The 27,789-nt window shown below is 38.5% G+C and overlaps 1 protein-coding gene across 3 annotated transcripts in view; it reads right to left on the reverse strand.

The window, feature by feature from the left end:
• Window positions 1-4,415: 4,415 nt before the first annotated feature.
• Window positions 4,416-27,789, reverse strand: part of LOC139726549 (uncharacterized) — a 111,751-nt gene continuing 88,377 nt past the window's right edge. For 2 of the 3 annotated variants that reach the window (XM_071637539.1, XM_071637538.1), the window contains 5 exons: window positions 19,156-19,330; window positions 14,556-14,713; window positions 12,887-13,061; window positions 10,521-10,644; window positions 4,416-9,839 (listed from right to left, as the gene is read on the reverse strand). In XM_071637539.1, the coding sequence (XP_071493640.1) occupies window positions 7,928-9,839; window positions 10,521-10,644; window positions 12,887-13,061; window positions 14,556-14,713; window positions 19,156-19,330 (2,544 nt within the window). In that variant the 3' untranslated portion in view covers window positions 4,416-7,927. Of the gene's footprint in view, window positions 9,840-10,520; window positions 10,645-12,886; window positions 13,062-14,555; window positions 14,714-16,075; window positions 16,314-19,155; window positions 19,331-27,789 lie in introns of those variants that run through there. The other variant, XM_071637540.1, reaches the window with a different exon arrangement.

Consider the following 27,789-nt stretch of genomic DNA (forward strand, 5'->3'; position numbering starts at 1 on the left):
TACCCGTGAGTATGATCACACCACTGCATTCCTGCACATCATGCCAACTGTTCAGTACATCTTCTATTTTCAGAAAGCAAGGCACATTCACACTAATCTGCCATTTAACCATCAAATCTAATGCTGTATTGATATGACCTTTTTTTTTCTCATGACTGGATCCTATATAGAAAAGGATGCAAAATTGATACGCTTCCTTATTAATATTGACACAGGAAAATAATCAACCTTGCACTGCAAAGGTTCAAACATGACCCAGAAATGTTCAAAATGCAACAATCTACATGAATAAGTCACCCAACAGTCGATTGCCATTTGCAACGGGTCATGTACTGTACATTATGAAATATAAATACACTGTATATTTCTTACAGAAAAAGTACCTTTAAGCTACCCAAAACAACAACACAGAACCTGTTTTACCTTTCTAAACAAACTTGTCATATTTACCTAGGCTTTTAATCTTCTAAGTAGTTTTCCATCACTCATTGAAGGACCAAGAAATACAGAAATTAGATTAACAAATGAAATAGGGTATAAAAAAAGAATGTCAAGGGAAACAACAATTCACATTCAGTCTTTATACTTGAGAAATGTTGCTAACAAAATATTGATGCAGGTACAGATTTGCATTGCTGATAGAATTGTATGAATGCTCGCTCACTCTTATTCTCACATCACACAGCCACTTTTATGCATGTTTCACTGTTTGCTTCAGGTATAAAGACATTTCTGAGCTCACACCTGATCAAATATATATTTTGCTGATTATAAATTTGCTTGAAAGCCATCTTGTCTCTACTACATTTTTGTAAATGCATTTAAAATTCACACATTAGATAGTCGAAGGCAGCTAATAATTCTATTGTAATACTTTTCTTCTATTCTGAAAGATTTTATATCTATTATATGCATAGCTATTATTTCTCCAACATTTCTGCAAAATGTTCCTCACTTCTAGCTTCACCAAATATACTATCTGTAGCAGACCAAGAAATGTGCATACATCGATTTCCATCAGTTTAACAGTTGTCTTAAAAACACATCTAATTTTGATCCACCCATAACTGCAGTATATGCAATTCGTAATACATCAGTAGAAGTGCTAACGTCATCAATCAACCACCAATTTCAATGCATCACAGTATCAAAATGAGTTTGACTTTGTATGAATACTTCACAATCAATGCTACGTGTGGCTGGAATGCTTACAGTGCTTTCAAGACATTTCATATGATAAACTCTTCAAAAAATGTGACCAAACATACTTTGTACATACCAAACACTGACAATCATCATATAATAATCCATGAAGACTCCTTCCACTATAGAAATGTATAGGTTGTTTTTTTCTGCCAAAATACATCACATTACTTTCATAACAAAAATGATAAAACATTCAATTGTACGAAAAGCATAATCTATGGTTGATTAATTCAGTCCTTGAGCAACAAATCAGTACAATTCTCTAACAGTACATTTAGAGACAGAATGAAAAATGATACAATGTACTGCCATTCCCATTCTTTTAACAATGTCATTTATGCAAAAATCTCATCACTGGAACTGCCATAGACAGAAAGAGATTACACTTGCTGAAACACTGCTACCATAAGACTGTTGGTGATGAGGTCAGGTTTACACAGTGAACATATCTTTTGTACCACATGAGCAATTCTACATGTATTCTATCCACAGATATTTACAACACCAACAAGTTTACTGAATAACACTGACCCTTGATGGAAAATGTTTGTATGCAGTATATATGGAATAGAAAAATAATCATCTAATAACACACCTGAGCAACTGTAAATAGCCTGCATGCCATCAATTTCCTCTCTCACACTAATAACCCTACTCTGGAAAAAAAAATCCACGAGAATAAATTTCTTCCTGACTTACGAAGTAAAGATAATTCTATTTTGGCAATTATAATTGTGTACATCCTTGCCTTTTGATACCTATACACCAGGCATGCTTAAGTCAAGGTCACATCACACTTTAAGAATTTATGAATCACGAGAGATTTGAAGCACGCTGCTTCAAACAAGAGGTTGAAGTACATACAAATAAAATGTTATTGGTTGTTTTGAATGCTGCAGCATATCACATCACTTCTCCTTGTTTGCTCAACAGAAACAATCACATGCAATGTTATAAAAACACAGCTAGCCTACATCCTTCAGCGGGTGTACAGCCTTCAGTCACAAACCGTGAAGGTGGGAAGGCATCAACATTCATCTGTTCACAATCAATGGTATAAAATGCCAAGTACATGATATGAATAAACACTAGATGTTGCTTAACAGAAGGTTAAATAATACTTTTAAAAGTATGTAAAGATTCTCAAAACATTGATATTTTCTTGTTGTTGTACAGGGAGGCTATTCTAGTAATAACTGTTGACTATCATCCTACATGTTAAATGACACAGAATCAAACATTCCATAATCAGAATATTACTAATAGGGATGTTGTTGCCCATGATACCAAAGCATACAACTCTGAAAAGAGTGAGAAAAAAAAAATATGCACATAGATTTTTGTAGGCTACTGCAAATGTTAGCAGCTACCAGCAGCCTAAGCTTTATCTATCTGATCCTTTAAAAAATGATGTTAAAAAAATGTAAGATAGGCAGCTTCAAAGAACACTTCTTCAGTATGTTTTCTCATGCCTGTACAACTGAGGGGCATGTCGACATACTGTGCTCTTCAGAGCATACTCAATTTCTATAAAGCATGGCTCATCTACTTTGGAAGGACTTTAAAGTTATCAAGGGGGAGAAATCAAAGGGTGTGGCAAGAATGGTGCGGGGGGGGACTTAGGAAAGCTAGCTGGTGAATATCTGACAAGAGATGCTAATGATTCAGCCTGAGGCAGAATGCAGGAGAAATGTTATCCCATGGGATATGCCCTCCCTCTGGTGACCCAACATTCTTTTCCCTTTCTTTTAGTTTTCAATCCCATTGGGGGAAAATGCAGAGACTCCAACTCTCCCGTTTTCGACGGGAGATCTCCCGCCGAAAGCCCATTTTTGCACAATCTCCCGTTCTCCCGTTTGAGATTTGATTTCTCCCGCCCTGGCTCTGTGTCTCCCGCTGGAAAGGATTTCTTACTTATTTCTATCGTATGTTGAAAAAATAAGCCTTAGATGGCACCAGAGAACATGTAGAATCCTAGGAACTTCGTGCTTCGCACACATCAACTTGGAGTCTCCCGTTTGCTAGGGGTTTCGGGCGGGAGAATCTCCAGATCAGAAGGTGCTTGGGGTTGGAGTCTCTGAAAATGTGGTCTTCCAGGTTTAACACGCTATGCCTGGGGCTTGTGTTTATGATACACTTTATCGAACAGCACGACTGGTTTATGAAGCAGCTACATAAAATCTTAAATTCCTCTTGAAATAATGAATATGCATGATACTGTACAGATTTCTTCTACGGCAAAGAGAGAAGTTTCACAGGACATGTGAGCACTTGCCAGCTCCCATGCTTGGTAAAAACTTGCTGAAAATGAAATGCATTTGATACCAATTTGATAATCTCCTCTTAGCCCTTGTGTAGCTGACTTCACTTAGAATTAATACTAAAGAACGCCCTTACAGCTGACAGCAAGAGTCGCGTGATTAAGCAGGTATGCCTAAAATGGAATGAATGAGAAACCAATGATTTTAGTGCAGATTTGGAATGGCACTCGTGTGAAAGAACAATCTCTGGCATTAACAAAACATGTGGTTCTTAACCCACGGTTAATGGGAACTAAATATTCTGTGCATTAAATCTATGGAGAATCACCATGTTTGGGTGGCAATAAGATGAGGTTCTCTTAAATGCAGATATTCATTTTGGTCTCACCTCCCTGTTTTGATTTATATACATGTGATAACAATGGTAAATATTTGTGAATTGGTATGTCTAAGATTCAGTTCGTAACAACCAAATAACATCATGCTCCGCTCTGCATTATATATAATTGAACATGACAAAATGCTTTCATATTCATTTCTATCAGTTTTATCAATGGAAATGGAGCATCAAACCTCTCAAGGAATCAAGAGGTGATCTCACTTCACACAAGATATTCAGCTACTCTTATAGTTTTCCCCAGAGATCCTTTATTTCAGATTATATTGAATATGATATCACCTTGCTGTATTTCTGTTCATTCAGCATAACATGAGAGACATCAACGGAAGAAGAGCAACAAGTAGATAGAGGGACACACGCACAGACTACAAACTGGTACATTAAGGGACATTATATTCAGAATAAACTAGATTGCTAGCTAGAAATGCAAAAATAGGAGAATATGACAAGATGTAGCAACAGAAAGTGAGAGGGTGAAAGGGGAGAGAGAGAGAGAGAGAGAGAGGAGGGAGAGGGAGATTGAGGCAGACAGCATGTCAGAAAAGAGAAATTGAGAAAGGGGGAGGAGTGTGGAGAGTGAGTATTGATGACATTAAAGTGGGATGGGCTGTCCTTTTCAGAGGGCCCTTAGCTAATGACAGACTTAATTACCATCTTCATCATGCCGCTGAGATGATTTTGCCCAGACTAAATACTTTAAGGCGCTGTAATGTGCCGTAATATGTCAAGACAGTTGCTTTCATAAATTCCTGCCGTACCTCGAAGTTAGTCATCAGGGATGTGATTTCCTCTTTGAATTGAAGGAAGAGGGCTAAAATTGGGTAGAGTTGCCATCCTAGGTCAAAACCAACGTAGGTGAGGTACATTGAGGGACAAGGCAAGTTGGTCATATTTTAGATTATTTACCTTGTAAATACTATAGTTGGATTGTTAATATGTTTGTAATGTATCAAACTTTCTTCCTCAAGCTACACTTTGAATGCATTTATGTTTGTATGACTTTAACCTTTTCATACATATTTGATCACAATACAATCACTAAATTGGTGATGTTTGTTGTGTTCCAAACATCATTCAATCTACTGATGTGCTTTATCGCGGGTCCCTTATTACAATTTTTCGAACCATCAGCATTGATAATGAAAGCCATTCAGGTGCCTCAACAAAGAGAAAAAAATAGCTAAGTGGAAACAGAGACAGTTAATCACATAGAAGAAAAAAGAGTTGAGTAGGTTGACAGATAGGGTAAGATGAATCATATACCATAAATATATGAGAGGATAAATGGATCAATAGAAAGAAAAGAAAAGATAGATAGATAGATAGATAAATAATTACAGATAGATAGAAAGCTATCTAGACAGAGATAGAAAGATTGGCAGGCATGTATCTGAAGAGATGCACTTATACTAGTACACAGGAACGCTGATTACGGAATGAGACAGGAAAAAAAGATTGGTAAAGAAGTCAAACTACTTCTGTAATATCACAAAGAGAGAGAGTGGAATTGACTGAAAGAAAGAAATAACTGAATGACAAAGCCGGAAAATATAGACAGAAATGGTGTACAAAATTAATGTGCTGTATGGTTCTGTGTGGTGTGTGTGCAAGAAAAAAGGGAGAATTACTACAGGTTGTAAATAAGCATAAAGTCTATAAACTTTACAGACTATACAGAGACAAAAAGAGCAGGTGCACACATCAAGCAATGTCACATCTTACCATATTGGTTTTTAATGTGTTCTCTTCTTCATATCAAAACATTTTCACATTTAAACATTCAACATGCATACAAAACACAAGAAATTGCAGGGCTAATCATTTTTTTTTGCAGGTTTTGGCAGAACAAATACATACATACATATACATACATACATATCACTACAAAGTTTGTAAAGCAAGAGATAACGATTTAAATAGATCTCAAAAAACAGTACCAAAAGATTTAATAGCGAGAACAGGCCCCATAAGAGAACCTCTATACTGTCACATAAGAAGCAGAAGGGTCATAACTCCAAAGATTGAGTATAAAGTGAATGTCCTTTTGTTTCTCACATGACAATACCCAATTTCCAGAATGTTTAAGCATCAATTTTTGAATCTTTGGGCATGCAATATAAATTTCCACCTGACATGAATTTCTCCTGTTATTCTGTACAATTATTGACAAAAATCTACAGCATCATACCATCTTTTACAATCTAATTTGTGCTTGAATGCCATGTTTTATTTTTCAGTGTTCATGGTAATTTTCACAGTAATTTTGGAATTGTATCATCGCTTTGCCATCTTTCCAAATGTTTCATTTCAGTCATTTAGGTAACATTTGCCCTGTCTTATTGCAAACGTACTTCATATGATACCCTTGCAATTTAACTTGCGCTAGCACAACTTTGAAGAAATGTGGAAATATCAACTTAAAACATTCAGTTCAGAAACCTTCTTGCATGCAGGCAATTTCTTTTATTTCCAAATGTAAAGCCGCAAGCTTGTAATTCCTCTGGACTTTGGCTTTTAGGACACTGTGGCATCTATCAAGAGAATTAATCATTATACACTGCGTACGAACAGCTCAAGTATACTAATGAGGGATCAATCTAGAAGTAGGTAGAAAAATAGGATAGAGTTGATATATGAGACTTTTTTTTTCATAATAACTGGATGCACACCTTCTGCTCTGCTGTGAGAGAAGACAGTTCAGAAAAGTGATGTTAGGATCTTGAAGACAAAATAAAGAGTGTACTTGAACATTCTAGATGTTAGCTGTCATAAGTGAAGGATGGAGGAGGGCTATGGCTGGGAAGCTGAAGGCAGTGTCTTCAGTGGTACTTTTTATATAGAGAGAAAGGCACTGAATGTGTACTCATGCTTATATCCTGAGTGTTGGTTTATTCTGTGTGTGAATTCTCTGGTGATCTTACCTTTAACAGTGAATCTAGAAACAGAAAGTAAATCACACTGTTCATTCACCATCTCGTATCTAGACATCAAAGACAATATAATGATTCATGATCAAAAGTTCATATAAAATCATATGGTTATTAGCTATAAACTGATATAACACTTTCATGACTCATTTCTCAGTGTCTCACTGAAACGTGGACCCACGTGGGCTCTGCACAAATGCAAACAAAGTCTAGTTGGATTGATCTACGAACAACAATAATACTTGATGTAAAATGAAACACCAAGGTAACTAAAAACATGTTTAACATTAACACAAAATATTTCCGTCAATATGCAAACAATTTATTACAAAGAAAAGATGTGGAATATCACTTGAATGAATCGGTGCAGTTGAGGAAACCATCCATTCATCTGCCAATATCATATCAGCGAACAACATCATACCCATTCACAACTTTGACAACTGAAACAAAAATATTGAAATATTTAATGAATAGTTATGAATATAGACTATATATCTTTATATTGTGACAAAATAAGATGTGGTGATATATTTCATTTGTCTCAAGTCTTCTACCACAAAATGTTACAAGATAATTGCACATGGCACACAAGGGTGTATATATAAAGAATAAAGAACATGAAAATCTCTCCAGGAGAAATTTCGTTCTCTAATTCATATCACATATACATGATTAGATGCATCACACCAGACTTTCCAATTACCACTGAAATTCATGTTATACATCAGTCGATTACTACCTCAACATCTGGAGAACCATTTCACAACCTTATATATTATCCTTCTGCAAACAAAAGACTGAAATCACAAAGTCACAAATCAAAACGTTTATCCTTCTTTCCATTATTGGTTTGTCAAAAACTGTCTACAATGTACTCTGACCACGCTATTGTCAAGAACCTCAAAGACCAACACCTAGACCAAAATCAATGTGAACCAAAAGGCAAAGTTGTAGGCGCCCACTTGATCCACCAAAAATCAAGACTACATCAAAACCCAACCTTCTTACGGTGATGCTGTGACATATTTGCACTTGGTATTACATTCAAAACTGAACCACAAAGAAAGAAAATAATATACAACTCAATATATGCACAATGTATAATGTACAAGAGTCTTTTGTGTGCTGTGTCATGAAACCTCAATCATCTCACAACTGCTGCTCAGAGACCGTTGGCTACTCAGGGATCGCGTGTCAAAGTCCTCCTCATCCTGCTCCAGTGCTGATCGCCCGAACTCCAGGAGCTCGCGCCTTGTGCTGACAACGATCTCAGATGCCACGGCCTCTCGCGAGCAGGAACCAATCTCCTCGCAGGACTGGCTTCGGATACTGGGCTGCAGCTTGGGACGCTTCTTATTATTGCACTTTTTCTTGCTCGGGTGTGTGGCTTCTGAGGAATCAGAGTCGCTCGCTTCTGGAGAACCAAAGTTACATTTTGTGATATATGTTGCTACACGGTCCATAGCCATTGTGGGCGACTGATGAAGTCTTTGGACATGCCCAGATTCATCCACACTGTTGCCTGATTCTTTGCGTTTCTGCCAGACGATGCTATCACCGCGACTACTTGGACTATCGTCTCCTTTGACCTGAGGGAAAGCAAATGGGTTCCAACCAGAGGGGAGGACTTGGGGAGTATCTAGGTCAAGCTGTCCTCGCACCTTGGGATGTGGGTGGGGCTTGAGATTAGCACTGCTGCATGTGCTACTGCTTGCAGAACTGAGATTTACGTCAGGAGAAATCCCAGAGCTTAGAGAGCTTTGTCGGTCGAGCATTGAGCAACTGTCCACGGATGGGGATGCTACGCTACTCAAACTCAAGTCACTGGTGTATGACTGTCCACTACTTTGGCGGGTAAAGAGAGGATTTGAGACGTTTCCTCCAGCACTCAGCACCTGGGATGCTGGGACAGGTGGTGGAGAGTTTTGAGGTCCGAATGTAGGCTTCTTCAGAGCACTTGGCTTTGTTTGGTCCTTGTGTTGCAATGAGTGAGAACCTCTGCTTTGACCTGAAGTTGTGTCATTGATTCGTGAGCGTCCAAATTGGAAACCTACAGATATTTCACTGGGTTTGTGACGCTGACTCCTAACCGAGGCAGGCGATGCTGGGGTGTTAGGGGCAGACATTGTTGATGCTGCAGCCTGGTTGGAAAGATTCTCTGCAGCATGTTGATGAACCTCCGCACAGACTGCCTCGTGGTTGGAAATAAGTCCTTCTAGTTTCAGCTTTGTTCTCTCAACTTTACTTTTGGAGCTCTCAGTTTGGGATCTTTGGGCATTCCCACTTTGTGCAGACTGCTGGGCATGGAATTTGGCACATGCCTCCACAAAAGGGTTGTTATTGCGAACTTCAGGGGAGTGCATGCTGAGGTGACTGGTGCCCCACGCTAGTAACTGATCTAGGACTCCTGAAGGGCTATTGCAAAGGGAACGAGGTTTCTTAGAATCACCTGGGGAGTCTAACAGGAGGGTTGTCTTCTTCACATCAAGGCCTGTGGGCCTTTGTAACGTCCTACTAGGAACACTCTTCAAGTCCAGAGTCAGGTGGCTGGTGGAACGCTTCTCGGGAGTCAGGGTCTGTGTGCTGACTTCTGTCAGGGCATCACGGCTGAGGGACCGCTTAATTGATTTTGATTCTGAGGTAGGTGTGGTTGGCACATCGGCAAACGTGACGCGGGGAAGAGTCCTGCTCAGACGCGGACTGGCTTTACCCGGCGTGTAGGAGCACTTGAGGGGCAGTGAAAGGTTCTCTAGACTCAGCTTCCTTGAGTGTTGCTTGCTGCCCACCTCCTCCAGACCCTTCTTCAGGACCATGCCCCTCAACGAATCCTCCTTAGGTGAGCTAGAGAGACTGGCCAACCCACTGGCACTGGCTCCCTCAGCCTTCTTCTCCACTGGTGGGACGATGTCTTCCTTGGGGGGTGCCTTGGGCTCGGCTGGGACCTCCAAACCTTGCCGCCTCCGCAGGACCTTCTCATATTCAAGCAGCTGACCCAGGAAATTAAAGTTTGGAGAGATGGTGGCCCTTTTCTCCTTGACATACCTGAGGAAGCATCAAATGTGCATAAAATTAACCCATTGCTCAAGAAAACCAGGAATGGCTTGCATAAAATCCTTATTTAGGAAACTTACATTTGAGAGGTACGGAGTTTACAACCACAAATAAATAAATCTATGGCAATTTTAAATGTCAGAAAAGGAATCTAAATCAACTTTCACCTAAGATTCTTCATAATCTTCATTTCAGATGAACAAGCTTTCACCATTAGTAGTTTTGACCAATGGATTACTCTAGCTGTGTGCAGGATGAATCACCTGTCTATCACTCCACAGACGAATGACAGGCACCCATGGCCAACCAACCAACTGACCAGCTAAAAATATGCTGGGATCTTACTATTACATCATATCCCATCAAATGACATAATGCAGATCACTGCCCCCCCCCCCCCCCATTTCCTTATCCTTTCAACCTCATCTGCTGTGATTATCACTTCAACATATATCTGGCAATAGAGTCCTGCTTTACATGTAGCACGGATGGACTTCCTAACGAAGAAGAGAGGAATAACCTTTGCATTTATGGAATTTGCATAAATGGCAGTAAACATGTTTCTAAGGATCACAATCTTCCCAACCTCGAACCGGTTTCATAACATATGACAAGTTTCAGAATACACTGTAGGTTTGAGGTTCCTAGCAACCAGTAAGGAATAAAACTTACTTGTATGCCTCATCAACGTTCATATTCAGGTAACGCATGATGAAGGCGATGGCAACAGTCGGAGATCTCGAGATTCCAGCCACACAGTGGACGATGACACTCCCACTGGCTGACCGCACCTTGTCTGTATGGTACAAGTAGAAAATTGTATCCTCTTTGATAAAAACTGAACACTTAATTATCCACAGCAAACACAAAAGTCCATAAGAGGGTATTACACTTGTTATATTATGACAGAGTATATTAGATTACAAATGTGAACATATTTGACAAAGGTAAATGACCTCTGACTCTGTATGAAATTATTGAAAGACATGATTATTTGATGAATAGATATCACTTTTCAAGAAGAACAACAGAAGAAAAATTCAAATATACCTTGCAAGAAAGGATTCTTCAGACATTTTCATTGAATGTGTTGTAGGGGGAGTGACAGTAGAAGGGACGAAAAAAAATGTAATTCTGTCTCCACCTGTGTATGCATCTTATATGTGAACTGTAGGTATGGTCACTGATTGGCTGGATGTCCACAAATACAATTGATGCAATTGCAAACCTCAGTAAAAATCCACACAGCTTAGATTGACAGGTGCAGACAAGCCAAAGGAGAGAATGCCTGGCATTGCCAGATTGCCTCTTTATGTTCACTATACGTATCCAGGCAGCTTGATTGGCAACAGGCTGCCATCCACAAACCACTCCCGTGTTTCTCACCATCTATCTGCCAGAAACCTATCATGTGGCACTGAATCTCTCCCTCTATTTCCCCCTTCCCCCTCTCCCCCTCTCTCTTTACGTTCACTTTGGCATGGCTGGGGGTCTATTTTTATGGGTTGAATTATATCCTGCACAGTAACAGACATGACAAAGCAATATGCATGTACATGCATTACACAGTTAGTGACTGGTGCGTAGCCAACAGGCAAAATTAATTATGTTGGGAGTGCTTTGCAATATCATGGCTGTGTTTGGTGTATGGATATGGAATCAGGGTTGCAACGTTGGAGAGGGGAGAGAGATGGAGGACAGAGAGGCATCTTGCTGCCTTCTCCATTAGATATCATAGAGTAGTGCAGAACACAGCTGATGATATCAGCTTTATCAAGTTTGATTCATTAACTCTTTGGGAGCATGGGAAAGCTCGATATGTCCCTTGAGTGTATATTCTCTGTTGGAGTGAGTGTGTCTGTGTGCATTGTATAATAAGCAAAATTACCCAGTGAAGACTGGTTGTGAAGGGCATTATTTAGAAAACATTTACAGTGTCCTGTGGAGAAATATTGTACATGTCTGAGCTCCTGCACAGGACACAAAGTTCAACATCTAACAACTATGCAAGATTATGTCAATGACGGTTTTTCTCATTATAATACCATTTCATCTATTTTCTCCCATGAACATACTGACAATGACTGTACATGACTGTGTAAGGTTCTCTGAGGACCTACATGTCTCTTATTCTCTCCTTCCCACTGGTGATTCATTCCTGGTTCGTCTATGACTTAGTGTGAATTCCCGATCAGAATAATTAAGACTGCACCGTTCTGATGCGAGTAAGGCAAGAAAGCAGTGGGTGCTGTGCACATGAGACATGCTGACTGACCAAAACTGGATTTACCTATGACACCACGTTACTATGAATAAATGAGGCGGACAGGCAATGAGAATGCGGGAACTTCCTGTAACACAGGAGCCTGAAGAATCAGTTTCAATGTGAAGTTTACTAAACCCACCCATGAGATTAGAGGCCCCATATGCTCTTTGCCTGTCTCATATCTTCTATTATTCACCTCAACTGCAATGGCAGAAGCACTACTACACTGTAGCGATATGCGGTATATGTTGCTCACGACTTGCAACTTCAGATAGTTGGCTGAAAAGTACTTGACAAGTTTCTTAAATCTGAACGGGATAGTATGTGACTGAGAAAGTATGTAGTAATGCAAGTTGCTGTAGTACACTATGTTGTAATATACACTACTGCAAGAGGTGTGTTGGCATGTGGACTTGTTATAATGACTACAAAGTTTTGGCAGGTATATATGGGATCTAACAATTACCATAAAACCAGAAATACTCGTGGCATAAAATGTTCATGAATTGGTGCTGACAGCCTTTTTCGTGGCATGACATTTTTGCGAATTCCGCCTGGCATTCAATACATAGTGTAGACAAAGTCTTTCGTGTGAATATGAATTTCACAAATCTTGGCTCCTAAAGTTTTCTTAAATTTCATGCACATAACAATTCCTGGTTTTACAGTAATAGTAGCATGATACACAAGTGATGCACACATTTATTAGAAGTGGAGACGTTGTGCAGCTGCATGATGAAACAGGAGAGAGAACAGGGAATGCTCTACTCACCGATGAATTCAAGAGCCTCGTCAAACCAAGGAAGAATCTTCTCGGTGTGGTTGTCAAGGACTGGGATGCGATGAACATGGGTCTGGGGTAGAAACTCTGGGACGGGGCAGGACTTACTAATGTTGAGGACATAGTTGATGCCATTGCGCTTCAAACACTCCTCTGACATCACATCCTGTGTAAAGATGACATTAGTCAAGAATCTCATAAGAAATGAAATGAATAAAATCTTTGCATAACACAGAAAATTGTGCACATTTCAAGAGCTCAGAGCACCAAAAAAAAATCTTTTTTGATAAAGAAATGTTGCACAGAATCATATTGTACAAGATAATATCCTATCATAGACCAATTTATTTTACCTACTTAATGGACACTGCTCAAGAATCACCCTTTGGCAAAATTATTATTCTACATATAGTAAAGATGAATTCTACTATCATCATAAAAATATTCGAAAACAAAAGTATGTTAAAAATTTGATATATCAAATATTAGAAGCAAATCTGTATTGGAAATTCATCTGAAATTGGTGTTACACTTATGAAACAAATTTTTTCAGATGAATTCCACAATTTGCAATTCATTCGTGACCTTTATCAATTCTCCTGATGGATGAAATTAATTTGTGAATTTTTAGTTCTTAAATGTATACTTGTCAGCAACATGACTTCCAAGTCACTCAGTGTTTTTCTTGTGTCACCTATAAATGTTTCCCACTTACCAAAGGCACTACATGTAATTTTAACAACACACCAGAACAAGGTTGCATCCTTGAAAAGTTTCAATAAATCATAGAGCAACATTGCCTGTGCCAATCTTGCAGTATATTTCAACACATATGCCAAAGCTGGATAGAAAGAGAGTGAAAATAAGCCAGCATGTAATATAACAGGGGAGAGAGTTTAGTGTGAAGCCTTATCTCTCTCCCCGCTTCTCGCCTTTTTATTTGATCAGGATGTGACTGGCTTACCTCTCCGTCTCTGACTCACTCCTGCAAAAGTGCATAGCCTTATTGCAAGGCACTCTACCTTTATCACACACAGTGCTCAAACATGTAGGCCTACTGGTGAAATATCACTATCTTCTACCAAACATGCCTAAATTGCAATACTTAAACAAACACTACATTAATTTGTATATACCCATAGTGAAGTTTAAAATTGATACGAATTCACCAGCTTGAAAAATTCTAGCACATTTTGTTATCAAATGCAAATATCTGTGTATCTAACTTTATTCTAACTTTGCCAAAACATTACAATAAAAAAACTTATACTGATCAGTATTCTATATTGTTTAACTAGCCACTGTAATATTGAAACTTTGTGGCAAGAATTGATGTCAACACATCTACCAACATGATTTGTGCATATTTCGGGCATACATTTAGAAAAAGATATTTGCATAATTTCAAAAGAATTGATTTATCACTAGATTCCTGGAGCATCACACTGAGCTATATCTTGCAAAGTTGGAAGATTTTTTGAGCTCAGGTATTTCTTTTCTTTAATAGTAGCAAGGGGTTATAGTAAAGGACAACTTAAACAAGATTTTTTTCTAATCATTCAAAATTAGGGAAAAGATTATTGTGTTTGTAAAATCAAACTTATCTCTATCATCATTATGATTAAAAGTTGGTTGGAGTGAGTTGACAAGTTCTGCTTACCTGCTGTGACCCAAGGTACAAGAAACCCAGCACCCTCGTTGGGCCTGTGTTGGCCACTGGTAGGCAGGGCTGAGAGAGGGGGGCACGGGCAGGGCAAGGGGGTCGGTTCTGAGACTCACAGAGGTAGGGGAAACATGACTGGAATGATGGGAAGCCACCTATGGGGTGCATGAAAGGGTTAAAAAAAATCATATGATTTAAAATGCAATCAAGAATTAGCCACAATCAGACCCACTTTCTGTCATTTACATATGATGAAAACAGCTTGAACAATGTCTCCAAATAACACCCACGTGAGTCATACTGGTTGTTTGGAAACAATAAAATGTATTTCTGTTTTAACAGATGAAATATTTGCAATATAGACTCTATACAGCACAGCTATACTTGAAACTTTCAAATCATATTCAATGTAGTTGAACCCTCCAAGAAGGCCTTAAACAAACAAAGCTGCCAAATCCCTGGTCACTAATCAGTAAGTTTTTTTCATGGAAAAAAAAAAATCTGGTATCACTGTCAGCAACTACCAAATGACCATATTTAGAAAAAACTGAATGAGAGTTATTGCGTGTGAGAGAGCGAGCGGGACAGAAAAAAAAAGTGACATCACCGCAGCCCTGTAATCTGTGGTGGCAGGTACATGCCATGGTTTGGGTGACTTTTACTACTTCCTGTGTGCCAGGATGAGTACGCTTGGCCTACCCACCAAGTAGGTAGAGGAAATACGCACACTTGCGATTTAACCTGAACACACAGGAAAAGTGTTGCGCACACTAGATTACACAATACCAGTATCTCTGCCATGCATAGCATGAGTAACGTGAACAAAAATATCCCACTATCAGAGTCTGAAATCAGTCGACATGGTTGGAAAAGAATACTAGCATGCTCACCATACAAGATTTGAAACTGCAGAGATAAAATGTACGATTCAGATTTTTGACAGTTTGACAGAGTGATGGGAATCTCAAAATTTCCAAGCTAAAATCATCGATACAAATTTTTCCTCAAGATCTCAGCCACACAAGAAAAAAATATATTATGGTCAAATCAATTACATGAAGAGTTAAAAAATGACAGGATTGACAGTCTAGGAGACATAGTATGTAAATCAATGTGGTAAGAGTTTACAACAAGAAAAAAAAAGATATAGAGAGATATATTGACACACAATATGTAGATACCACAGTAAAATAGAAATTATCTTCACAATATGTAAAGAAGACTATTGTCAGTCTGAAACATCCAAAGTATGTAGTACTTTCTCCATGTAATAATTAGGAACTCGGCATGCTAAAATAGATTGCATACATTCATGTATGAGAAGAACTTACTTACTTGTACGCACACCTACTGTTTTAGGAATGCTGGTGATAAAAAAAAAAAATCACATAACACCTCTACCAATAACAAATCTTTAAAAAATGACAAAAATCCTCATCACAAGCAAAATGCACTTGAAACTTAAAAATGTCTCACGATGAAAAAAAAAAAAAAAGTGAAGCAGATGCTGCTCTTACCGCCAGCGGTGACGGTCTTTCTCTCCACCTGTATCACCATCCTGCGCTTATTTAAATCCACAACTAAAGATCCAGCGACATCGAAGGCGATGTCACACTCAGCACAGTGCTCTCTCCAACGATCAAACCAACTACGTCTCCCTAGCACCAAAGTTTGCATCAACAATGCCGGGCTGGGAACCAGAACGCTCATATACCCATTCTGATCATCCACTCAGCTTGTACGAACCTTGGCCCAGTGTCTGTTCACTTGCAGGAGAGTCTCTTCCACATAACACGCACTGCCCAAAGAAGGATACAGAGCATAGACTTTGCATTTTCACACGCACACACACACACATACACACACACACACATGTGGTGCACTGTCAACAGACAGTCATTACACACACCAGATAATCAGCTGAGAGGGAGGACAGCCCCTATGAGTCATCCTAGCTATTGGCCAATCAGAGCAAAGTGAGATGATGTCATGAAGTGGCCGGCCAATCTGTCCTTCTCCTTTCCTAGCTTCGTTACCCAGCACATGTTGTATTTGCCAGTCTCGTGCCTGTGTGTGTTGTGTGTGCGTGAGTGAGTAGTCACCACAGCTTTGTATTTGTGCACCTACTGTGAATGAACACTCATACCTCCAGCAGGGTAGTAAGTAAATTACTCAGGGAATACACATTTGTGAGTAGGTAACAATATTGCTGGTACATTCCAGGATAATTCTCTGTATCTGCCCAGTTACAGACTGGGTATGGAGGTGAAGAGAATTAATTGATTTCTGGCAAACTGCTTGACAATGTGGGATGACTTTGCTGATCATTGTAGACACAATGCCATCTCATCTCTTTCTCTCTCTCTCTCTCTGGTAATATATAATTTATACACATATTCTCCCACTTCAGACTACTAGGCATCATAGCAATGCCACAACTTGTTTCACAAGTACTCAATGATACCTAGTAACAGTCTACACATATCCGCATTATGAGCAGCATTATGAGCAGCGTATGAGCAGCATCACAGAAAGGAATGATTTACATGATGGTTTCTGTGGCAGGTGAGGCTGAACTGGATGATGACTCCCTCCCTAATCAGTGATGAGAATCATCAGTTTTGTCAGACATTACATCCTATCATGCTACATCATACCAGGGCTGAAACATCTCTTTAACAGTCATAGGTTCAATGACGGATCGACTCCAAACAGGATGGTAGGAAAAGAGGGAGATTCCATTAATTGGGTACGCCCAGTTGAGTTGGTAAGAAGGGGTGTGTTTCGCAGTGAATCAGTGACTCCAGTTTGTGATGACACGATCATCCATCATTAATGTAGGCTGGTAGAGGATACAAGCCCGGTGAGGTGTGAAGTCGTTGGAGCGACTCATCCTAAAACAGACAGACAGCATCCTGCAATCATGAATCTTTTTTCCCCAATTGGCAGGCAGGATAATTGAAACTAAGGACAAGGACCAGGATGTACTCACTTTCGCTAGAGATCAAGCTGCATCTACGGCTGCATCTTTACCACAGTAAAATCAAATATAATCATACAGCCCCATGACCAGAAAAAAACCCCAAACAAACAGAAAAATCATTCACAGAAGAACTCACGCCCTGGTGACAAACAAAACAATATCATTGACTTAATATCACATGACTTTACATGTCGCTAGCAAAAAGTTTGTATTTATGGTAGGAATGAAGTATAAAGGGAGAAAGTCCGTGACTAGGATGGTGCATGCTGTTAAAATTTAAGCAATCTATAGCTATAAATTCATTTTTCCTTGTAAACAACACTAATGAATACCAAAAAGAAGTAAATTGATTTAATTCAACAAATTCCTTGTCAACTTATGAAAAAAAATACAATACATGTTTTAGATTTGGACAATGCAGAGAGGATCCTGCTGGAGTTTGACAAAAGCATACACTGCAGTGCCTACAGACATAATATCATGGAAGTCTACAAATTTGGATGTTATTTGATTACAATACTGAAATTTAAGTAAACAGTAAATCAGGCTCTCTTTTGATCAACCATTTCATTTTTTACTTTGTGCCAGGAATAAAACATTACTTTCTTCAGACAAATTTGAATTCATCACTGTTAAGTACCATATGCCATCCATTTGAAAGCAGATGAGCATGATGATTTGAATTCAGCCCATTGGATTCCTGCGTATGAACTTTTTCTATCAACGTTACAACAGCCAAGGATCACTGCTATATCAAGCTTAACTTCTTTGTAGCAAAAGCTATGATACATGAGTCAATTGGCTGCGAACATATTCAAGTTGCTCACTGCCACCTGCATCCCATCTCTGGGGCAGTTACTGGACGCAAAATTGAGAGAGAGCCCTCTGGTGTCGATTCAAAAGCAGAAAACATACACCCCTGATGTTGAGCCACGTCAACTCTCTGTGTACACACAGCGAACCACAAAATCTGTCTCTGCCTTCTCAAGCTGTGCATTTCCCCTCTCTCACTGCAGCAGATGGCACTGCATACAGCTCCCCAATAGGGTTTGCTGCCAACATCCATCTCCAGCTGAAGATGCCATCCCTGGCAGCCAATCATCAGCGAGGAGCATGCGATGCATCCCTCACAGTACAGCATCTCATCACGGATTATCTCGCACAACATCCTCTTGATATCAAATTAGTCCCACCTCGGATTACAATGGATGATTACTGGACTGCAAAAATCACAGATGTGGGTTTAACTGTCAATACACTGAGAAGATAATGAGATGATGACATGCTGTCTACAATCATGTTTCATCTACATGATAGCGGCTTCCAAATTGGGCTATCAAACTGTCAACGATTCTATTTCCTGGATATGTGCTATTAACATAAAGATATTTTTGATAAAAATAATGGTGGGGTGGGTGTCTGTTTCATTATCCACACACACACACACACACACACATAAAATGACACCATCCCTCCCCCTCCCCCCCCCCCAAAAAAAAAATCACCATATTTACACATAATTAGCACAAAATCAATTCCAAGGAGAAGTATCATAAAATCTGACGGAAGGCAAGGGTAAGGATGAGAAGAAAATCTTGACATGTTTGTCTTTACCTGAGAGGAGAGACACATTCTTGAAGGCATCGTTCAGCTTGCTCAGGAACACCCCCAGAAAATTGTCTGAGGTCAGAGCGGCAATGTCCGAAGTGACTTGATCGTAGACTACCACCTCACTTGCCACATCCATGTCCACTTTGCAAGAAGTGACCAGCAATTCCTTGATGGTCAGCTGTGGAGGTTACAACAGAGCATATAATCATATGTTTAATTTCAGTTTACATACAGGCAACTTACATGTTTATGACCACTGATCAGATTTTTCAAGTCTTTCACAGCAAACACAAAACAGCTAATTTCTACACCATATCGAAATAGGATAACCTAGAATTTGAACAAACCACAAATATCTTGAATCAGAATCAGGTATACTCACCTCACAAACTTAGTCAGCACCCGACTGGTGCATCAAGTGTCGATTCTCTAACGCAGGGCTGCACACTAACTTATTTTTTCTGCTGGTCCAACCTGTCTGTCGGACCAGTAGGCACCCAATTTTTCCATGTTTTACTGGTTCATTCCTGAAAAATTACTGGTCCGACAGTAATTTTTAGAGGTCTGAGACTGTTGGACCAGTGCTAGTGTGCAGCGTTGTCTAATGAAAGGTTAGGGAACTGCTTTCTTAATATTCTGGAGATTCCAAAAACAAGGAAAGAGCTTGCTCTGTCAGTGGTCATTTATTTCATTTTCCAGAACTTCCAGCTCAAATCTTTTCAGATATGAAGGACCACCTGGTGTTGATCACGGTACATGGTATGACTAATATACAAATAACACATTTTTTGATCAGGGAAAAGCAATTGAAAAACTGTTGTGTGCTTGGAATGTTTTAATGACAATGAAGAAGTAAACCAATTCAAAATATACAAATTTGTCTTACTTTTGTTTAGAAATGATACAGTAACATTGATTTCTATCTTCTGCTTTTTCTTTTGCAAATGAAGTACACACAAAAAGAAAATTATATACAACTTTGCATTTTGATAAGTAGTACACAACACAATGAACAGCAACATTGATGAAAGAAGGATTTAGAAATGTACCATCACTCTGCATAATATTTGCACATTTATAAAGATAGATACAAGACAAGACAAGAGGTCTCTGCCAGTATGCATCGTACAATCTCCCTCCCCCCCCCCCCCACACACAAAATCAGCCAATCAATAATGCTATCTACATCTCCATTTCATATAGGGCCTATTATAATATTGTGTTGTGGGAAATCTCTAGCAATATGCTAATTGCTTAAATTCACAGTATGGTCAATTCTGACAGATTATAAAAATTAATGGTTTATGTTAGCAGAAAAGTGATAATCATTTACGCAGAAGAGATTTTTGTTTTGTTTTTAGATAACATTTTCTGGGCAGCTTGATCTCTGTATCTGTTTGTTGATGACTCATATGGAAACAGCCAGTAGCCAACCAGCATATATCTGAGTTACATCATAGAAAGTGCAAAGTCCATGTGCGTGTGACGAAGCTCTTAAAAATAAATGGGGCACTCAAAGCAGACGAGAGCACCTCAGTTAGCAGCTGAACTATTTGTTGCTAGTACCTGCCACATTTGCCTTTTTTTCAGCCTCAGAACAGATATGGTAATTTCTGATCTTGTCATACTGCTGTGATCAGCATGTCACAATTTGGCTAAAAATAAACCGTGCAGGGTCTTCCTCCCCCTCTCTGTTTTGTTTATAATTGTAGGATATATGTATAATATTCTGAAATTGTTAGAAAATCTAAATGTAAATATGCTTCCTTACCCAATACTTATTATTATACCTTACACTTTACAGTATGCACTGTTGTAATTATCCTCCCTGCAATTATTATTTTAAAGAGCAATGGCGATGCTGTAAGGAATTTTTCCTTCATTTGTTAATGCTATGCAGTCCTTATCACTATCATTACAGTCAAATCATAGCGATCGGCCATAAATATCCCAATGCAAATTTATCCCTTTTATGATGTATTTAACTGAAATGCAACAATAATGATAATACTTTTGAAAATCTTCCCCATATCTTTTTCTTAAAGTATTATCCTTTTGGAGAGTAATATAGATAGAAAAAAAAGTGTGTGCATGTGTGTGAATATGAACAGGAAAGTGTCAAATTTCTTGGTTGAAAAAAAAAAATAGTTGCTAGCACGAAACAACTTTGCAAATAGCATTATAAAGAGACTCTTTCATTTTGCTAAATCAAACGTTTGGAAGAACGCAAATGCATGCCATTCTCCAGGTCAAATATTCCCATTGCGTGACAAGTAAATTGGTCACAGCTTGAAGTCAGAAAATAATGTGAGCAGTTCAAATGACAAGGCAACATCACTAATTTTTGAATGTTGGGCACACACAAACTTTTTTTATGATTTTGCACATAACTTGCCATCTACAATTTTGGGTATGCCTAAACAGAAAATTGCCTGCTCGGTGACACATATTTGTGCTTATTGGATTACACGAGGACATATACTTTTGGCTGGAACTCCTTCTAGGCAAGCTATGTATTATACCTTTTATCTGCATTTTCTTCATGCATAGAAATGATATGCTTCCCTGTGAAATACCAGAAATACCTGAAAATACTGTAACAATGCCTTGTCATCGACATGAAAATCTTACTATTAAAATCATGGATAGCTCCAAAGATTTTTCTTCCTGTCCCAAAAGAAATATGTGTAATAATTGACACAAGGAGACGCCCCAGATGGGGGATGCCAAAGTCAATTTGTAGCACAGCATTGGGAAATAACAGCACCCCAAGGTTGAACATCACCAGAGACAAAATCAACAGCAATTCATCTTCTGATAGGTATACTCGTGTGGTATACAAAGATTACTGCACTAGCTTCACATTTGAGAAAAGAAAACAAATGAGTACATCATTATTGACCTCAATGATCTGATCTGCATAATGCCTGCAGAATATCCCATAAGACAGCAGCCTGCCATACCAAGGCTGTGTTTTTCTAACTAGAGAGAGAGAGAGAGAGAGTTGCATTTCAAAACGTGTTTAGAATGTTGTTTGGAATGTGGTTTAAAACTTCCAATTCCTAGTACAGTGTTTATCTTAACATTGTAGGCCCTATATAATATTAAATGGCAATTCTAAACATCATAATATGATGTTCACAGCAATTTCAGTATTTTCACTGTTCAGCTGCTTTGCGCTGTTCTACGCGGGAAGTAGAGGTCAACTGAGGCACAAATTTCTTCGCAATTGATGGCATATAGAATTACACTTGAAGTTGACCATGGCAGCTCAGAGAACCGTGTTTTAAGATGGCATCACGTTTTATCTACTCACCCTTTGCCTTTTGAATGCCATTTCTAAACATTTTTGAAAACACGGCTGCATTAATCCATCGCACAAAAATGCCTCAAATGTGTTTCATGATTCTGCCTTAGGAAATTTTCAGATAAATGCACCCTAAGGCAAGGGTGGGTGATTTGTTCATGTGACTGTCAGATGTCTGGCATTCTATACGATTGTAGCTCCAGAAGAGTAAAAATCATGGTATGAATAATGCCTGGGATAGTGGTGTTGACTCTGCCCCCAGCTTCTTAAAATGTTTCTGAAACAATATCACCACAACGTACAATTAAAATAAATGAAGCTGCAGTCCCACATGGGTTTAGCTTTCAAGTTTACTGCCTATTGATTGCTTGAGTGATGAAGACTTCAGTCTTATTTTCTACATATTTTCCCCCTCAAGGGTAAGGAATGACACATTGTTTTGATGAAAAGCTGTGATGTCCCCTATGGTCAAACTTTATATTACAGATATTTCAGTAAATTATAACACATGGCCACACACCTGACAAATAAGTAAATTATTGTAAAACTACAAACATTCGTGCCATAAAATTGTAGTGATTTGGAGCCAATGGCCTTTTTTTGTGGCATGAAACTTTTATGAATTGTCACTGGCATTCAACGCACTGGGTAGACAAAACCTTTCACAGGAATTTTACTTTCGCAAAGCTTGGCTCCTCGCAAAATTCACAAAAGTTTCTCACATGCGATCATTTCTTGTTTTACCATACTTAATCAGGAGGGTCAGACATTCAATATATTACAGACTTATTTGTCTCCTTATAAAACAAACTATGTCTATCAATCCTCTTCCAAAATTGATTACCAACAGGCCTCATACATCCAACATTTCATATCCACAGTGAGACAGGCCCGTAGCCAGGATTTTTCAAGGGGGGGTGCGGTCACTAAAAAAACGGACCTTCGGTACCAATACCAATGATGACACACACACACACACACAATTATATATATATATATATATATATATTCTTTGGACGACCGAACTACAAAAGTTGTATAAGAATTTGCGCGCGAAGCGAGCCGCAAATTGTGAATTTTGACTGTTTTAATGACGTTTTAAAGTCTCGAGGAAATTTGTATTTTTGTCTGTTGCATGCAATCGCGTTACGGTATTTCATCTAGGAAATAGCAAAAACTCATTTTGCCAGGAAGTTGCAAAGTTTAATTGTGTTCGAGACTCTGCGCGCATAGCGCGCCGCAAAATTGAGAATAGTGATTTTCCTGGTGTTGTTTTAACTTTTATTTTTTCTATTGTATATACCCGCGTTAGTAGGCCTGAAGCCAGGATTTTTAAAGGAAGGGGGGATTGCGTTAATTAACAAAACGGTCCTTTGATACTGTCCCGGGAGGGGTAGCGACAATTAAAAGGTGGACACTATGCTCATACATGGACTTTCAAAATGGCCCCTAAACGAGTAATGATCATATGATTTTTTCGGGCCTTAAAAACAAGTATTCCTTAAATGTTTCCTGCACCCTAAAGAAGTACTTCATCATGATTGAACAATATACCATTTTCCCAAATTTCGGCCTTTTTGATACCCTTTGATTATTTACGCTCGTACATCACACTTTCCATCTAATCCGTGAGAAAAAACGACTCCTATTACGTGTTTTCTTTAGCGAGTATATGGTCACGGTGTCCACCTTTCAGTTGGAGTTTTCCATCCCATTGGATGCTGTTTGGAAGATGAAACATTCACTTTACTATACAGTATATCAGCCGTTGGTATGCGAGTTTGTCAAAAACGAAAATAAATAAGAAAATTTTTAAAACAAAATGAATTGTAAATGTGAACCATTTATATTTTGCCTCCTTGTGGTAGGATATTTCCAGCATTTCCGAACTTTAAAATAATAATTTTAGATTTAATAATATTAAAGGTAGTAGATCCGATTCGCAAACATCTCCAATATCAGTCAAATGTCATATTAACCATCATGCTAAGAAGGTTTTCTTTGTGAAATTTGGAGGTCAGTGAAATTCAAAAATTAAACATCCGTTAGCCATTGGAAGAAGTTGAGTGCAAATTCAGACCTCAGGCTTAGTGCTCAGATGTTTTCCTATTTGATTTGATCTGTCTTACTGTGCGCACTAAGATACATACTGGAATGGTTATTTCTTATTTATTAAATTATAGTAGCATATTTGGTTACTAGCTGTCTCTAGGCATTTTCGAATTTGGGCTGCAAAGAGATCCACACTAAGTTAGAAGAGAGATAAGTAAATAATGATAAAATAAACAAACAAAAAAGAATGAGTTTCTTTTGTAATACTATCTGACAAACTTTTTACTTTACTATTTTACTTCATAGCTCAGCACTTTCCATTCTCTCTCATACCCTCTTACCCATTACATTTAAATGAAATACAACTAAAATGAGTTTGCGTGCCTGCATAATACTCTTTGGAAATTATAAGTGAAAATGTTCTTAGGTTTTGGCTCACTTTAAAATGAGAACCAATAGAACTGTCACAACATGAGAAAATGTATAAGTAATAATCAACAGTACATTTCCGAATTTGGCCTGCAAAGAAATCCGCTACCTGTAAGTTAGAAAAGAGATTAGTAAATAATGATAAAATAAACAACAAAAAAGAATGAGTTTCTACCGCCGTATCCAGAACAGAGCCTGAAACGGTGCAGGCTCAAGAAATCGTTTGTATAATACGTCTTGAAGTACTGTGTGATACTGTTGACTCAGACTTCTACAAAGCTGTAAGTGAGAATTGTAATCCAATCCGACTTATTACCTGAGATATTTATGAAAATATATCAATAAAGAATGTAAATTAAATAACGATGCGTCACAATGCAGTCTAATGCTCTCACAATGCTATCATACATAGGGTTTTTCACTGACTGTTTTTACTCCGGAGCTCTTGCAATATTCAGGCTTTTGTAATACTATCTGACAAACTTTTTACTTTACCATTTTACTTCATAGCTCAGCACTTTCCATTCTCTCTCATACCCTCTTACCCATTACATTTAAATGAAATACAACTAAAATGAGTTTGCGTGCCTGCATAATACTCTTTGGAAATTATAAGTGAGAATGTTCTTAGGTTTTGGCTCACTTTAAAATGAGAACCAATAGAACTGTCACAACATGAGAAAATGTATAAGTAATAATCAACAGTACATTTCCGAATTTGGCCTGCAAAGAAATCCGCTACCTGTAAGTTAGAAAAGAGATTAGTAAATAATGATAAAATAAACAAAAAAGAATGAGTTTCTACCGCCGTATCCAGAACAGAGCCTGAAACGGTGCAGGCTCAAGAAATCGTTTGTACTAATACGTCTTGAAGTACTGTGTGATACTGTTGACTCAGACTTCTACAAAGCTGTAAGTGAGAATTTTAACCCAATCCGGCTCATTACCTGTGTTTTTTATGAAAAATATGAATAAAGAATGTAGATTAAATGACGACGCGTCACAATGCAGTCTAACGCTCTCACAATGTTATCATAGGGTTTTTCCCTGACTGTTTTTACTCCGGAGCTCTTGCAATATTCAGGCTTTTGTAATACTATCTGACAAACTTTTTACTTTACCATTTTACTTCATAGCTCAGCATTCTCTCTCATACCCTCTTACCCATTACATTTAAATGAAATACAACTAAATTGAGTTTGCGTGCCTGCATAATACTCTTTGGAAATTATAAGTGAGAATGTTCTTAGGTTTTGGCTCACTTCAAAATGAGAACCAATCGAACTGTCACAACATGAGAAAATGTATGACTAATAATCAACAATATATTGAGACAGGCAAGTAATCATCCAAAATAGAAAATGATGATTACATAACAGGAGTTAGAGGGGAGCATTTGCCGGTCCTCTGAATGTGCACTTGTGCAGTGTGATCTTCGCTTAGTCTTTTTCTAGTCTTTAAGCATTGTTTGAAGTTCCAGTCTTCTGGGATGCTTTCTGGCAAACAATTTCACCACCCTCTCGTTATCAACGTCAAAGTTGTAATGGATATGCATGAGTACAAACGGGTTAAATCTACAGTTGAAATGATATACTAGTAGTCTATGACCTTATCATTCCTTTACAACATTATTTCAGTTGATTACCTGTGTACAACACGTGTATATAAGCGCCCGATTGCAGACAGCAGGTGGCAAGGTGACCGTTGCAACTACTTACATTATTACCACCTCCGAAGGAAATGCACCAGTCCGACTACAGCCATCATCGAAAAATGAGATGGAATGTGGAATGTATTTGGTCGTTTTTGCTCCCAAACTTAACAGTTATGTTGTCAATAAGGCTGCTACGTATCTAGATAATGTCTCACATACAACTGTATCTGTATCGTTGAAAATGATATTTGGCGAGAAACAAAAGCTTGAAATCACAGGAATTCACACTGCTGACAACGGCAGACAGTGAAGGTCAACGGCTCAAATTTTCGTTGGTAGTCTTGTCACGTGATAGTTCTGTATGGATTGTACACGTTCCCTATGACAGCAATTGTGAATGGGTAGTCTAGCTTTACTGCAAATTTGCGTCAGGACTGCTCAACCGATGGACAAGATTCTTATGTCACAAAAATGGGCAGAACCTCTACTTTCTGAAACCGTGCGCCCCAAGTTTGTGCGATCTTCCGTTCTCGAGATATCCCGTCTGGAAGAATTGCAAGACGGCAAAATATGCTCAAATTCGTCAAATTTGGACTGTTCGCCATAGACAATTCTACTCATAAGGTACTTTTCTGATCTAATTTGCGTCACTGCTACAAATGTTACAATAAAGATATATACACATAAATAATCCCTAAAGTGTCCACTTTCAGAATCCGGGCGCCCCAAGTTTGCTTCTTAAACAGTTTAAAAGTTATGGCAGACTTTGTGGAAAAATGCGTCGATTTTTGACCCGTTTTACGTGTTGTAGCGTTCGCGCGGAAGCGCGGCTTCACAGATGACCGAAAGTTTTCAATATGTAATAGCTCGCACAAATTGATACATAATATTTGTGTTTGTGTGCATGGGGGCGATCCGATGGTTCATACAACAAAAGGGTTTCGTACAATTATTTTTAACATTGTTAAACGTACTCTTCCACATTTACGTAGCATATAATGTGTCTTTATATTTATTTGGATTGTTATCTTGAGAATTGCTAAAAACCGTTATTATGAAAGAGTGGACCTTTCAGAATTTGGGGGGGTGCGTACGCACCCGACGCACCCCCCCTGGCTACCGGCCTGGTGAGATTACATGAGAAATTGAGAATGGCTAAACTACAAGTGTAAAGGTAAGAGCTCCACTGAAAAAA

This window comes from Diadema antillarum, unplaced genomic scaffold (assembly GCF_040938485.1).
Source record: "Diadema antillarum isolate AM-2024a unplaced genomic scaffold, OU_Dant_1.0 seq00000089_RagTag, whole genome shotgun sequence".
NCBI lineage: Eukaryota > Metazoa > Echinodermata > Echinoidea > Diadematoida > Diadematidae > Diadema > Diadema antillarum.